At 51.7% G+C, this 15,503-nt stretch overlaps 1 protein-coding gene across 2 annotated transcripts; it reads left to right on the plus strand.

Moving 5' to 3' along the window:
- The first annotated feature begins 6,444 nt into the window (after positions 1–6,444).
- On the plus strand, positions 6,445–15,455 carry DDX39A (DExD-box helicase 39A). Of its 2 annotated transcripts, none has more exons than XM_069494753.1 (11): positions 6,445–6,519; positions 10,345–10,580; positions 10,891–11,018; positions 12,553–12,645; positions 13,027–13,210; positions 13,926–14,044; positions 14,421–14,552; positions 14,631–14,740; positions 14,830–14,974; positions 15,092–15,239; positions 15,333–15,455. In XM_069494753.1, the coding sequence occupies exons 2-11, from the start codon at positions 10,373–10,375 to the stop codon at positions 15,347–15,349; spliced, it is 1,284 nt and encodes a 427-aa protein (XP_069350854.1). In that variant the 5' UTR covers positions 6,445–6,519; positions 10,345–10,372; the 3' UTR covers positions 15,350–15,455. The 2 variants fall into 2 exon arrangements, with proteins under 2 accessions (XP_069350854.1, XP_069350846.1); XM_069494745.1 differs by having other exon boundaries at positions 6,454–6,519; positions 10,369–10,580.
- Positions 15,456–15,503: the final 48 nt, after the last annotated feature.

The raw sequence follows: 15,503 nt of genomic DNA on the forward strand, positions 1-15,503 counted from the left end.
GGCTCTGCTGGGTTTCCGTCGTCCCAGAGACCAGGGCGCGGTGTTTTCTCTCTTCCTTTTTCCTCTGAGCAACTCTTTGGGGGATTTTAACAGAGAAAGAGAGAAGAAAGAGGGGAAGAATTATACCCATACAGAATCTGCTCACTTCCCGCCTTTCCATGGCCCTCACCAGATCCAGCCCCTACTGTGGCTCTGTCTTCTGATCTCCCCCACGGTCTGTTCCCACTAGAGCCCAAGACAGCCTGTGAACACCTGTGGCAGGGCAAGTCCCTTCTCTCTCTCTCTCTTTCTCTCTCTCTCCAGAACCCTCCATGGCTCCCAATTCACTCAGACAAAAAGCTCAAGTCCTCCCTGAAGCCCACAGGCCCTGCAAAATTAGCCCTCACCTCCTCCCACCTCTCCTCTCACTGACTCCCTCCAGCCACTTTGGCCTTCTAGCTGTTCCTCAAATGTTTGTTGACTGAATGAAAGTACTCTGTAAGTTAGTTCTTTTGTTCCTGCTTTGCAAATGAGAAAACCTAGGAGCCCCTCTCCCTGGTCATCAAGTTTATGGCCCTTGCCCTGAGGAATATGGCATCTCCCTCTGATTCTCCAGTCCACCCATTTTACAGATGAGAAGGACAAGGTAGAGCGAGGTTTCCAGGGGCCCCGGGGAATGGGTTGGCAGGAACCACCTTGCCCAGGGACCCGCCCTCTCCCGGCTGCCAGATTCCAGGCTGCCTCCTTGGATGGAGCTGGGGAAACCTGCCAAATTCTCACTCCAACCTTCCGGCATTCATTTACTCAGTAAACATTTATAGATGCCCACTGGGGACTCTGGTGGCACTGGAAACAAAGTTGCACTATGGGCTTCAAAAGGAGGAAACAAAAGACTAGTTGTACAATCTCAGAAAAATATGATAACTGCACCAGCGCATCCCTATAGCTGCAACCCACTCTGCGGCCTTGGAAACTACATCACACCACTGCCTGTTCCTGTTGGAAAACCTGCCCCTGGCTTCCTGGCAGTTTTAGGAAAAACTTCTCACCTCTCACCTGGTCTACAAAGTGGTCTTGTCAGGTAGGCTTCTCCGTCCACCTACCCAGCCACTCCATTCTCCTCACCCCCATCCAGCAACACTATCCTTCACTGTGGACTTCAGATATTCTCACCTTACTTCCAACCACAGGGCCTTTGCACTGGCTGTTATCTGGTCTTGAATATTCTTCCATCACATTTCCCCAAGGCTGGCTGCTTTTGCTCATTTAGTTCTCTGTTTCTCTGTTCAAATGTCACCTCCACTGAGAGACCTTCCCTTACGCTGTCATTTCTAGCCCATGGCCCTTTTTGATTTATTTTAAATGGTACTTTTCTCTTGAAATTGCACAGTACCTTTGTTGTCTCTGTCTCTGTGGAAGGAATGCTTGCACACAATGTGAGGTGTCAGGTGAAGGGTATTCCAGGCCTGTGGAGGTCTAAGGAAGCAGCCATCCCACTGTCGAGGATGAAGCTAGCACAGGCTTCCCAGAAGGGGTGGCGCTGGAATTGAGTTGTGAAGGACAAATTAGAAAATTGTCAGGTGGGGCTGGGTGTGGTGGCTCTCGCTTGTAATCCCAGCACTTTGGTGGGAGGATCCCTTGAGTCCAGGATTTCAAGGTTACAGTGAGCTATGATCACACCACTGGACTCCAGCCTGGGCAACAGAGTGAGACCCTGCCTCTAAAAGAAAGGAAGAGAGGGAGGGAGGGAAGGCAGGAGAGGGAGGGAGAGAGAGAGAAAGAAGGAAAGAGAGAGGAAGAAAGAAAAAAGAAAGAAAATTGCTAGTCGGTTAAAGAGAAAAAGGGTGTCTGTTAGAAGGAACTGTAGGGACAAAGATGAGTAAGAAAACCTGGCACATTATGGCATCTACTTGCTGCTCCTCAAATGTGCTGAACCTTTTCAACCTCAGGGCCTTTGCACTGCCTGTTCCCTCTGCCTGCTATGCTTTTCCTTCTTATCTTGGCATTCTCTCTTCCTCACTTCATTTCCATGTTTGCACAAATGTCGCCTCTTTAGAGAAGTCTTTCCTGACTGAATCCCCACCTAAAACAAGCCCCAACCTCTACCCCTCACATGGCTTAATCTTTTTTCCTTGCAAATTTTAACAAATTTTCTCTACTATTTTGTTTCTTGTCTGTCTCTCCCAGAGGATGTCAGCTCTCCAAGTGCAAAAGATCTGTCTTGTTCACTGCTGGGTCCCTGGCTCCTAAAACAGAATCTGACACATAGTAGATGCTTAATAAGTCTCTGCAGGATGAATGGACGAATAAACCAAGCATCACAGGGTATGGCTGGAGTTTTTGGTGCTCAGGAGCCTGGGATGAGGAGATAGGCTCCAAATGCCACAGATGGTAAGGGCAGGGAGACTCCGGCATCTCTGGAGTTTAGACTTGACCTTGAGGACAGCAAGACACACCGATGGATTCTTCTCAGGGGAGGAACTGAATGAGGATTGTGTTGGGCAAAAGATAAGGTTCTTTGTGAACCAAGTGTCCACCACTAGGGGCCAGAGAAAGAAATGGGAGTAGATTTATTTGACACTAAATGTATCAACAAGGCTATCTCAAAAACACCATGTTCAGGGAGGATAACAAAGTAAATAGTAGATTTCTAGCTTTTGATTTAAAGTGGAAAAAAGAAAAAGAGAAGGAAAAAAAGCAAATAGAAAATAAATGATACAGGATGAGCGTGGTGGCTCATGCCTATAATGCCAACACTTTGGGAGGCCAAATTGGGAGGATTGCTTGAGTCCAGGAGTTCCAGACCTGCCTGGGCAACATAGTGAGACCCCATCTCTAAAACAAACAAACAAACAATCAAAAAAAAAACCCTTAAAAACATAAGAAATTAGCCAGGCGTAGTGGCATGCGCCTGTATTCCTGGCTACTTGGGAGGCTGAGGCAGGAGGATCACTTGAGCCTAAGAGTTGAGGTTGCACTGAGCTATGATGGTGCTACTGCACTCTAGCCTAGGTGACAGAGTGAGACATTGAGACCCTGTCTCAAAACAAAAAACACGAACAAGCAAAATAAACGATACGGTCTGATATCATTTATATACATTACTAAGGAACATAAAGTGAAACTATATATAAAGTTTTGGAAACGTGTGTAAAGTAGTGTGTTTGAGCACAGCCTGCATAGCCTGGTATGGTGGGTTAGGCTGCTTTGCGTTCAAATCCTGGCATCACCGTATGCCAATAGTGAGAGTTCGCTGTTCTGTGCCTCAGTTTCTTCATCTGTAAAATAGGATGATAATAGCAGCCTCTACCTCATAGGGTTGCTGAAAGGCTTGAGGAATTACAGCCATGGGCAGCATAATGACATATCAGTCAATGATGGACCACGTATGCAACGGTGGTCCCATAAGATCCTTATACCACATTTTTACTATGCATTTTCTATCTTTAGATATATTTAGATACACAAATACTTACCATTGTGTTGCAGTTTCCTCCAGTATTCAGTACAGTAACATGCCGTACAGGTTTGTAGCCTAGGAACAATAGGCTATATACCATATAGGCTGTGCCATCTAGGTTTGTGTAAGTGCATACAACAACAAAATCACCAAGGACGCATTTTTCAGAATGTTTCCCTGTCATTAAGCAACAAATGGCTATAATTTCTTGTAAAGCACAGAGCAGAGGTGCAGTAATTGTTCCATATCATTACTTTAGAGATGTTTTTTCTGTGCTGGAGTGAAATGGAATTGGGGTAGTGAACACAGGTGACTTTAACTATAATGTGTTATTTCTTTTATTTTTAATTATTAATTATTTTGATTGAGGTACATTTTAAGTGTGGTAAAGTACACAGATCTTTCGATGTGCAGCTCCATGGATTTTTTTTTTTTTTTTCTTTTTTTTGAGACAGGATCTCACTCTGTTGCCCAGGCTGGAATGTAGTGGTATCATCATAGCTCACTGCAACCTCAAACTCCTGGGCTCAAGTGATCGTCCTATCTCGGCCTCCCAGAGTGCTAGGATTACAGGCTTGAGCCACCTTGCCCTGTTTTTTGTTTTTGTTTTTGTTTTTGTTTTTTTAGGAGAAAACAAAAGCTCCTACTGACTGCATGGATGGTGAGTATGGGGTGTGTTGCTGGGGTGTTCTTCTGTTTTCTCAGACCTCTCAACAGGACTCTATTGGCTTTGAAAGCCTCCTCTCTAACTCAACTCAGATGATCCATGATACCCCAAATTTGCCTCCTACTTGCTTTCTTGGGGCACTTCCTCTCTCCCTGGGGACTGGTTTTCCCCTGGCTTTCAAGTTACTTGGCCTTGCAGCTCCACTCTTGTGTTTACTTGAAATTTTATTTTTGTTCATGAAAGATTTAAAATACTAATTTCTACTTTCTTTTTTTTTTTTGAGACAGCATCTCACTGTATTGCCCTGGCTAGAGTGCAGTGGCATCATCATAGCTCACTGCAACCTCAAACTCCTGGACTCGTGTGATCCTCTTGCTCCAGCCTCCTGAGTAGCTGGGACTACAGGCGCAAGCCACGATGCCTGGTTAATTTTTCTACCTTTAGTAGAGATGGAGTCTCACTCTTCCTCAGGCTGGTCTCGAACTCCTGAGCTCAAGCAATCCTCCTGTCTCAGCCTCCCAGAGTGCTAGGATTACAGGAATGAGTCACTGCACAAGGCCCTCTTCCTCTTCTTACAGGGACATTAATCCCATTATGAGGCCTCCCCCACCACCCAATGACCTCTTCTAACCCTAATTTCCTCCCACAAGCCTCATCTCCAAATACCATCACGTTGGGGATTAAATTCAACATATACAATTCAACATATGAATTTGGCGCAAACATTCAGTCCCTAATAGTTCACTGCAACCTCACACTCCTGGACTCAAGTGATCCTCCTGCCTCAGCCTCCTGAGTAGCTGGGACTACAGGCCTGTACCACTACGCCTCTCTAATTTTTAAAAATTTTTTTTAAAAACAGGATCTCACTGTGTTGCCCAGGCTGGGATGATCGCTTGCCGGCAGGAGTTCTAGGCCAGCCTGGGCGACATAGTGAGACACCAACTTTTCAAAAAAAATTAGCTACTCTGGAGGCTGCAGTGGGAGGATCACTTGAGCCCAGCGTGGGTAATAGAGCAAGACCTTGTCTCTTAAAAAGGAAAAAAAAAAAAAAAAAAAAGGTGGAAAATGGAATAGCCACTTAGGAAACCTGTCTTCCTCCACTAAAGCTCATAACCTAAGGCCCACCATTCCACTCTTAAGTATTTAGGGAAATGAAAACTATGTTCAGGCTGGGCGTGGTGGCTCACGCCTGTAATCCTAGCACTCTGGGAGGCCGAGGCGGGTGGATCGTTTGAGCTCAGGAGTTCGAGATCAGCCTGAGCAAGAGTGAGACCCCGTCTCTACTAAAAATACAAAGAAATTATATGGACAACTAAAAAAAAAAATATATATATATATATATATACACATATACATATATATATAAAAGTTAGCCAGGAATGGTGGCGCATGCCTGTAGCTACTGGGGAGGCTGAGGCAGTAGGAACACTTGAGCTCAGCAGTTTGCGGTTGCTGTGAGCTAGGCTGCCACCACGGCACTCTAGCCCGGTGCAACAGGGCTAAAAAAAAAAAAAAAGAAAACTATGTTCACAAAAATACTTGTACAGTACAACCTTTACTAACAATGGCCAAAGACTGGAAACGATCAATCAGCCATCAACAGGTGAATGAATAAACTATACAGGTGTTGCCACACGATGGATTATTACTCAACAATAAAAAAGATCGAGCTGTTGACACGCCTGGTAACATGGACCAATTTCAGAACCCGTTTGTTGAGCAAAAGAAGTCAGACACAGAAGACAATCTACGTGCATGTTCCCATTTATGTGAAATTCAAGAACAGACAAAATTATAGTGGCGGAAATCCAAGTAGTGCAAGATGTCCTGTGCACTGGGGTCATTGCAAGCTCCCAATCTTCCTCAGGTCCCGTGGAAGACCCCCGCAGACCGCGGATCGATGGCGCCTCTGAAAGCTCTGGGTGCAGCGTTCAGCGCAGAAGCCTCGCTTCCAAAGGGTGGGGCATTTAATCCAATTATTCGGGATGGAAAAAAAAAAGAGAGAGGAAAAAAATGGTGGGTCACACGCCCCGGGCAAACCGTTTGGTCTTCACTTGCCAGTACTAAACAGGGCGGCAACCACAAGGGGTGGGGCTAAGCCCATATCACGAGACTTCGCGCAGTCCGCGCGGTCTCAGCCAGCTCACTCGGGCGCGCCTACTTTTAGATTAACCAATGAACCCGAGGCGTGAGGCACGCCCTCTTTTCCCCTCTCCACCAATAGCGTCTCGACGCCTCCCGAAGACTCCAATCACCGCTTCCGTCTCTCTTGAATGAAAAGGCAGCGGCCCAGTGAGTGGAGCCGCAGTCGGACGCAGGAGGCAGGAAGCGCGCTCGTATTGAGGCGCGCGGCGGAGAACCGGAGTTGGGCGGCTCTCCTCTCAGCACGCGGAGGCGAACGGGGAACAAGGTGAGAGGTGGGCCCCCGGCGCGGGGTCGCGGTGCGAGGATGTCTGACCTGAGGGCGAGCGGGCGAGGGGAGACGCCGGGGGTTGCGGGGAGGAGCGTGAGGAGGGGGCGCGCGATGAGGTGGGACGGGGCGGTTGGGGAGTCTGGCGCCCTCGGTGGCGGCCGTTGGGCGCTGGGGCGCATGCGCGCAAGGGATGAGCCGGCCGTTGGCGCGCGAGGTACTCGGGGCCCACTTCCGGGAGGGGTTGTCATGGCCGCCCTCGGGCCGACCCCGACTGGGCGAGAGAAAGGCTGTATGTCTGAATAAACCCCTTTCCAAATAGCCTGGGGCTGTTTTGGGAGGGATTCGAGCGTGGGGCGACGCAGGGGTCCAGGGCCGCAGTGGAGGAAGTCGGAGCTTCCAGACGGGGCGAGCTTCTCCGGGTCCGAGGGCATTTCCCCTCCCCCACTCTCCCTTGTTCTTGCTCTAGGTTTAGGGAATTCGGGTTCAAGAAATTTAGGGCAAAAAAGATCTTCTGTGGGAAATAGGAGTCCCCGGTAGAGAAAAAAGTCCGGGGCAGAAAGCCCGCCTGGGGACACTTAAGGAAAAATGGGTCTGCGTGGCATGTCTGTGTTGTCACTTATCGTCGTGTCAGTATTCAAGGTTATCTGCTCCGGGGGCCTCCACCGTCGCGGCCACCTCCTTTGGTAGCGGCAGACTCCGCCATATTCTCTTTTCGGATCTAATTTGTTTTGAACCTTAGATCCTGTGCAGCCACTTCCTGAAATATTTTTGTGCCTTACTAAACTCAATTTGCCTCCAAATTTGTGTCCCCACCAACACAAAACAACTTACTTTAAATACACCTTCTCCTCTCAGTCACCTAGATTTGGAGACTAGAATAGATGACTGTGGGTTTTCTCTACCCCTGTGTCCCCCAGGGGATAGCTTAGCCCTGTGGAGTGTCCCACCCTCTCCTTTGCCACCTGGGTTACTCTTCTTTCATTTGGTGGCTGGTTTTCCCTTGATGTTGGTCTTAATCTCCCACTCCATCTGTGGAGTAAATTACGGTACTCTTGGGCAAATCCTGATTGACTCACTGGACTGGGAAACCTAATTAGCAATTCCCTGTTGCTTAGCAAATTAAGTACATTTGCCCTGGGCCTGACCAGCTCTTCCAGCTTTGTCTTCTGCATCCATTTCAGCCCATCAGTCCTATTCTCTTCTGGAAAGGGTCTGGTGTTTTGGGGGGCTGACCTTTGACTCTTGTTTCTCTGCAACTTGGGAAATGACCCTGTCCTGTCTTTGCCTGGCAGAATCCTCAGGGCCAGTATCAGATTGCCTGTTTCAAGAGTCAGATAAAGAGACACGCTAAACTCTGCCTGAAGGTCTGGATTCTAGTTACACTCATTCAGAGGTCCCTTTGGAGTGCTTATCTGCAGTACTGACAGCAGGGCTGACTGGAGGGGTTCTTTTTCAGTTGGGGCTGTAGGAAAATGCCCTTCTGGAGCAAAGGAGGCCTAGAAGAAGTGTGACCGTTCCAGGCAGTGCAAAGGTGACAAGTGATGGTTGAGATGCAAAAGCAAGGCCAGTGAGTGAGGGATGGTGGGGGAGATGCAGTCTGAGCATAGAGGAGTCAGGTCCAGAAGGGCCTGGCAGGCCATAGTGGGGACCCTCAGAAGAGTTTTATTCTGAGCACAGTGGGAACCCGTGGAGGGTTTTGAGCAGAGGAGTGACCTGCTCTGACTTAGCTTCTATAGGCTCCCTTTGGTTGCTGTGGGAGAGGGGCGGGGTATGGCAACAGGGAGACCAATGAGGAGGCTATTGGCTTAATCCAGGCAAGGGATGATGGTGCCCAAATGTCCTACTGATAAACAAAATGGGATACACTCCTAAGATGGAATACTAGATGAGCATAAAAGGAGTGAAGTCCTGACATGTGCTGTGACATGGATGAACCTCGAAAACAGGCCGGGCGCGGTGGCTCACGCCTGTAATCCTAGCACTCTGGGAGACCAAGGCGGGAGGATCGCTTAAGGTCAGGAGTTCGAGACCAGCCTGAGAAAGAGTGACAACGTCGTCTCTACAAAAAATGGAAAAATTTAGCTGGGCGAGATGGCGTGCACCTATAGTCTCAGCTACTCGGAAGACTGAGGCAGGAGGATCACTTGAGGCCAGGAGTTTGAGGTTGCAGTGAGCTGTGATGACGCCACTGCACTCTACCCGGGGCAACAAAGTGAGACTCAAGTCTAAAAAAAAAAACCCCCGAAAACGTGATGCTGAGTGAAAGAAACCAAACACAAAAAATCACATACTGTACGGTCCCATTCATGTGAAATGTCCAGGATTGATTTTCTGTCTTTCTTTCTTTTCTTTTTCTGTATTTACTTTGAAACACCCAGGATTTTCTGTAGGCAAATCCACAGAGACAGAAAGTAGACTAGAGCTTGCCAAGGTGGAGGGGGATAGGGGATAATAGGTAAAAGGTCAGGGGCTCTTTTTTATTTTAAGGTGATGAAATATTCTCAAATTGGCTGTGGTAATGGTCGTACATGTCTGTGACTATAAAAATCCACTGAATTGTATGCTTTAAGTGGTGAGTTGTATAGCATGTGAATATCAGGAAAGCTGTTCTAGTTAAACAAACAAACAAACAAAAGAAAGGTGATGGCAGCTTGGGGCCCCCATGGTAGCATGGGTGAGAAGTAGCCAAAGGGACTGTGGGAGTCACTGGCTGGTTGGACAGGGATGTTGAGGAGGGAGAATACAGAGCCACTGAGAGGTCAGAGTGGAGTTGCTTTTCTGAAGTGTGGGAAGCAGGCATTTGAGTTCATCTTCCAAGTTCCCCCAAGGATGTTGGGGGAGGCAGCTGGTAACTGGGTCATGAATTAAGAGGCAAGATTGCCACCGGAGACCCAGCTTTTGGGAGGTAGCAGCATAGAGGTGGTTTAAGCCCTGGCCCTGGATGAAGTCACAGAGAAAATGGGTCCAGGACCCTCAGCCTCCAGCCTCAGGAAGAAGAGGACAGCTTTAGCCCTTCTGCCCCCTAGACCAGAGGCTGGAGTCGGGAGGGAGGACAAAAGACACGTGTCCCCGTGTTTGGGGCTCTTGCACCCAGCAGGCACTTGATATGCATTGGATTAAATAAAGCGAGAAGGTGAGCAAGCTTTGTATTAATTCCACTCACCATCCCAGCTTTATTTTTATTGGCCTGTGCCCAATGGAAGGCTTTTCATGAGAGCACTTAATTATTCCCCTGTGCAGACCACAGATAGCAGAAGCCCGGCTGGGCAGACAGCTGCTTGCTCCCTCACAAACTCGGTTCTCTCCAGCATCCTGGTACCACACCTCCAAGTCCCTGGGCTTCCTATCCCATGCAGGCCCAGTGGGGTCCTTGGGGAGTGATGGGGAGGGGACTCCTTTGGGCTCAGTGGTCTAAGCAGGTGTGTTAGAGCTGAGACTTGTGTGTTGTGTGTTGAGAAGGAGGCATTTGTGCGAAGACCAGGGAGCAGAGCATTCTGGGTGGTGGCAGGAGGTTCACATGCTTGGGGTGGGGCTCCATGAGTCTGAGCCCCGGAGCAAGGCTGAGGTGGGCAGGGGCCAAGCTGGGAGGGTTGAGGGCTGCGGTGAGTTGAGCGCCACAGGAAGTCCTTGGAGGTGGAAGGTGTTGGGTGTGGCTGGTGGGGTGTGGGAGAGGTGGGTGGGCTTGGAGGAGGGTGGGGAGATGTGGAGGCAGCGGGCTGAAGCTGGGGGTGTTGCACAGGTGGAGCCGATGGCCCGGCCGAGGGGAAGAGACCAGAATGCTGTACAGTCGTAGCTTCATCAGCTTCCTGCACCTGTTCGCAGGGCCTTTCTCTCCTCTGTCCTCAGCACCATGGCAGAACAGGACATGGAAAATGAGCTTCTGGATTACGAGGAAGATGAAGAGCCCCAGGTTCCTCCAGAGAGCACTCCGGCTCCCCCTAAGAAAGACGTCAAGGGATCCTATGTTTCCATCCACAGCTCTGGCTTCCGGGACTTTCTGTTGAAGCCAGAGCTCCTGAGGGCCATCGTGGACTGTGGCTTTGAGCATCCGTCTGAGGGTACGCCTCCCTGGTGTCACCCCCTGTCCACGTCCTCTCACCAAGACCAGCGTGGCTGCCTAGAGTGGCTCTGTCTTTGGTCTGCCCTGGGTGAGCGAGGTGCCTGCCGCCCAGTGGGGGCCTGTGGCTGCCCACGGTGGCATGGCACTGGACTTTGACCAGGCAGACACCCCAGCCCAGGTTGCGACCACCCAGCCCTGGACTTGGCCTCTTCTGACTGCCCTCACTCTCGTCCCCCGGCCCCCTAGAGGGGAGCCCCCACAGAGGATGTGTTCAGCTCCTGGTCCCTCACGCTCTCTTTCTCCCCCAGTCCAGCATGAGTGCATTCCCCAGGCCATCCTGGGCATGGACGTCTTGTGCCAGGCCAAGTCCGGGATGGGCAAGACGGCGGTGTTCGTGCTGGCCACCCTGCAGCAGATTGAGCCTGTGAACGGACAGGTGGGTGGGCTTCTAGGCTCTTGGGGGAGGAAGCGGGTGCCATAGAGCCCTCTGGTGACGATTCTTTATCCCCCATTGTTTTTGTGGGCTTTTAATTTTTTTTACTGGTTGAGTTTTCATATGCTTTTTTAAAAAAAGTGCCCGCAGTTCCTGGAAATAGTGCCATCATATCAGTGTGTACTTCCTAGATGTATATGTCTTCGAAGGTAGAGTCACACTGAATACAGTTGTCACTGCTGTTCTTGCTGATGGGCCCTGGCCATCTCCTGTTGTCATCCTTGTGTTCCACTCTCGGAGGACAACTTATCTGAATTCCAGTGTTTTGCTCTTAAGAATCACACTAAGGGCCGGGCACGTTGGCTCACGCCTGTAATCCTAGCACTCTGGGGAGGCCAAGGCGGGTGGATCATTTGAGCTCAGGAGATCAAGACCGGCCTGAGCGGCCGGGCGCGGTGGCTCACGCCTGTAATCCTAGCACTCTGGGAGGCCGAGGTGGGCGGATCATTTGAGCTCAGGAGTTCGAGACCAGCCTGAGCAAGAGCGAGACCCCATCTCTACTAAAAATAGAAAGAAATTATATGGACAGCTAAAAATATATATAGAAAAAATTAGCCAGGCATGGTGGTGCATGCCTGTAGTCCCAACTACTCAGGAGGCTGAGACAGGAGGATCCCTTGAGCTCAGGAGTTTGAGGTTGCTGTGAGCTAGGCTGACGCCATGGCACTCACTCTAGCCTGGGCAACAAAGTGAGACTCTGTCTCAAAAAAAAAAAAAAAAAAGACTGGCCTGAGCAAGAGCGAGACCCCATCTCTACTAAAAAAATAGAAAGAAATTAGCTGGACAACTAAAAATATATTTAAAAAATTAGCCGGGCATGGTGGCGCATGCCTGTAGTCCCAGCTACTCGGGAGGCTGAGACAGGAGGATCCCTTGAGCCCAGGAGTTTGAGGTTGCTGTGAGTTAGGCTAACGCCACAGCACTCTAGCCCAGGCAACAAAGTGACACTCTGTCTCAAAAAAAAAAAAAAAGAATCACACTAAGGTGCACAGCCTCGTTGGTGCATGTGCCTTGGTTTTCTTAGTGCAAATTGTGAAGGATGGGGACTTCATGGAGGGCTGTGGTGTGGTGATAACGTTTGGTGTTGTAGGCGGGAGTGCAGGGACAGCCCAAGAGTATAGTAGACTCAGAAAGCCATTAGAGTGTGGGGCCCATGTCACCACAGTGGGCTGGGTCTAACCTTAGCCATTTTCTGTTTCTAATCTCACTGTAGGTCCTGGTGTCAGACTGTGTGGCCTCGGTAGCTGTGAGAGGGTGCAGGGAGCGAGGGGCAGGGAAGGGCTGGGAAGGTGCAGGAATTTGGACCAGGTTTTCAAAAGGCCGGTGGTGTGGGGAGCAGTGTTGCAGATGGTCTTATCATGGAGGGGGTGGGGACCGGTTGGGTATGGGCCTTCAAAGGAAGGGAGTGCCAGTGTGAGCTCTGGCTGGGGAGGATTTAGGACAGTGCCTGAAGGACCTCTCTCCTGCCACTGCACAGGTGACGGTCCTGGTCATGTGCCACACAAGAGAGCTGGCCTTCCAGATCAGCAAGGAGTATGAGCGCTTCTCCAAGTACATGCCCAGTGTCAAGGTGAGACCCCTCAGACTGAGCCACCTGGGCGCTGTGTGGTCTCCTGCAGCCTCTCTGGCCTTGGCTCTGGCCCCGTACAGCATTTACCAAGTTTGGCGGCGGCAGCTGCCTTTGAGGTTTGCGGTGGTTTATGCTCCTTAAAAGCCTAATAAATTATGCATGACTCCCAGGGGCCTGCACCAGTCCCAGCCTGCGGCGGCCTTTCACTGATGCCGTGGCAGACTCTCAGGCCTCCTGTTCCGAGGTGCCAGGGCTGGCTATTGGGCATCCTCAGGGGGCTGCTGGCCTGTGGACTGGGCACCAGTAGAGAGTAGGGTGCGAGTGTGCGGCCCCTAGACAGCTAGAAGCAACTTCTCCCAATCCGCCTCCCAATCCCCGTAGGTGTCTGTGTTCTTCGGTGGCCTCTCCATTAAGAAGGACGAAGAGGTGTTGAAGAAGAACTGTCCCCACGTCGTTGTGGGGACCCCAGGCCGGATCCTGGCACTTGTGCGGAACAGGAGCCTCAACCTGAAGAACGTGAAGCACTTTGTGCTGGACGAGTGTGACAAGATGCTGGAGCAGCTGGGTGAGTGTCCCTGCTGGGCCTGTGGGGCTGCCCAGGCCCACCCAGCACACCCTCCCTCCCCACACGGCGGCCCCTGACGTCAGAGCCAGCACCTAGGTGGGCCCTGACTGAGCGGGCCAAAGGCTCCCAGAGAGGGTCTCGTGGGTGGCCAGCACATAAGTCTCCCCTAAGTGATCTTAGGCAACCTTCTAGTGTTAGCAGTGCGGGATGTGCTGCTCCTGAGCCCAACTGAATGGGACCACAGGGCCCACGTGAGCTGGCGTCCCTGCCTGGACATAAAGGCATACATGCCCACACCTGTAGGAGTATCGTGGCTTCCACTGCCGGTTGGGTTAGTTTGAGGCCCCTGCCTGCCCTCAGTGAGCCCCGGCAGGGCCGGTGGGAGATGGGCTTTGTCCTGGGAGGCAGCTACAGCTCTCACCCCAGCGGCTATCTCTGCCTCAGGCTCCCCTCCCTGAAGTGCGGCTCGAGGCGCATGGCACGGCTGCTCAGCGCTGGCAGCGTGTAAGTGGATTGCAGCTCCTCCTGCGCCTGCGCTGGCTTGCCCCCCGAGTCCAGCCCCTCAGGCACCTGGGACTCGCCCCTCCCTCCACTCCCTCGTCATGGCGCCACTGGCTCCCTGGCACAGGTCGGGAGCGGTCTGGGTCTGGTCTGGGGTGGGGGTCATCATCCGGCAGATGCTCACGCCCACCTGTTTCTTGCCCTCCCCACCCAGACATGCGGCGGGACGTGCAGGAGATCTTCCGCCTGACGCCCCACGAGAAGCAGTGCATGATGTTCAGCGCCACGCTGAGCAAGGAGATCCGCCCCGTCTGCAGGAAGTTCATGCAGGATGTGAGTAGGGCAAGACCCTGGCCCACCCACAGTGGCTGAGACCTCAGTGCAGCAGCTTTGGCCCTCCCCAAGGGCTTGGGGCTGCCCCAGGACACCCACACCATGCACACAGCACAAAGGATGCTGGGAGACTGGCTGAGCCTCCTCCTTCCATCCTCCCTCTCAGTCTTGTCAAACTGGGAGTCAAGCATAGTCCACACCTGAGCCAGACCAGGGCTGACCTCCAGCTTGTGGTAGTAAAATCCTTACTGAGGTTGGGTGCAGCAGGCCCTCTGGGACGCATCGCACAGAGGAATCCTCACTGAAAGATTCTGGGCAGCCGAGATGCCTAAGAGTGAGTCCTGCTCGCCCCCTCCCCGCCTCCCTCCCTACACAGCCCATGGAAGTGTTTGTGGACGACGAGACCAAGCTCACACTGCACGGACTGCAGCAGTACTACGTCAAGCTCAAGGACAGCGAGAAGAACCGCAAGCTCTTTGATCTCCTGGATGTGCTAGAGTTTAACCAGGTGACGCTTCGTTCTGGGCCCTGGGGAGGCCGGTGGGCCTTGGGGGACTCTGGCCCTGATTGCCACTCCTCCCTCTAGGTGGTCATCTTTGTCAAGTCAGTGCAGCGCTGCATGGCCCTGGCCCAGCTCCTTGTGGAGCAGAACTTCCCGGCCATCGCCATCCACCGCGGCATGGCCCAGGAGGAGCGGTGAGTGCACGCCACCCGCGAAGGCCACAGGGAGCGCCACCCAGGAACCCAGTATCTGATGGCCTCCACTTGTTTCTCCTGCACCCCAGCCTGTCACGCTATCAGCAGTTCAAGGATTTCCAGCGGCGGATCCTGGTGGCCACCAATCTGTTTGGCCGGGGGATGGACATTGAGCGAGTCAACATCGTCTTCAACTATGATATGCCCGAGGACTCGGACACCTACCTGCACCGGGTGAGTGGCCCCACGGGTCCCCCCTCCTGGGATGGCAGTGAGGTGCTGCCCGGGCATCCCTTCCCTCAAGTCCTGGGGTGGTATCTGTGGGCTGACCCTGATCCCATCTTCCTGCAGGTGGCCCGTGCAGGTCGCTTTGGCACCAAAGGCCTGGCCATCACATTTGTGTCTGACGAGAACGATGCCAAAATCCTCAATGACGTCCAGGACCGGTTTGAAGTGAATGTGGCAGAACTTCCAGAGGAAATTGACATTTCCACATACAGTAAGTGGCTTGGGCAGGGTGCGAGTCTGGGGTCTGGGGCAGAGGACCCCTCCCGTGCCCCCTCACTAACTGGCCTCCCCATTTGTCTTGCAGTTGAGCAGAGCCGGTAACCACATGCCTCGACGGCCTGCAGCCGGCCACTGTTGCTTCATGTCTTCTTTCTAGGCGCCAGATGGGTCTCTTTCTTTTTTTTTGTTCAAAAGCTGTAGATTTGTGTAAGAATAAATATGTATTATGGAAGCCTGGCTCTCATCCCATCTGTTT

This window comes from Eulemur rufifrons, chromosome 2 (assembly GCF_041146395.1).
Source record: "Eulemur rufifrons isolate Redbay chromosome 2, OSU_ERuf_1, whole genome shotgun sequence".
Taxonomy (NCBI): Eukaryota; Metazoa; Chordata; class Mammalia; order Primates; family Lemuridae; genus Eulemur; species Eulemur rufifrons.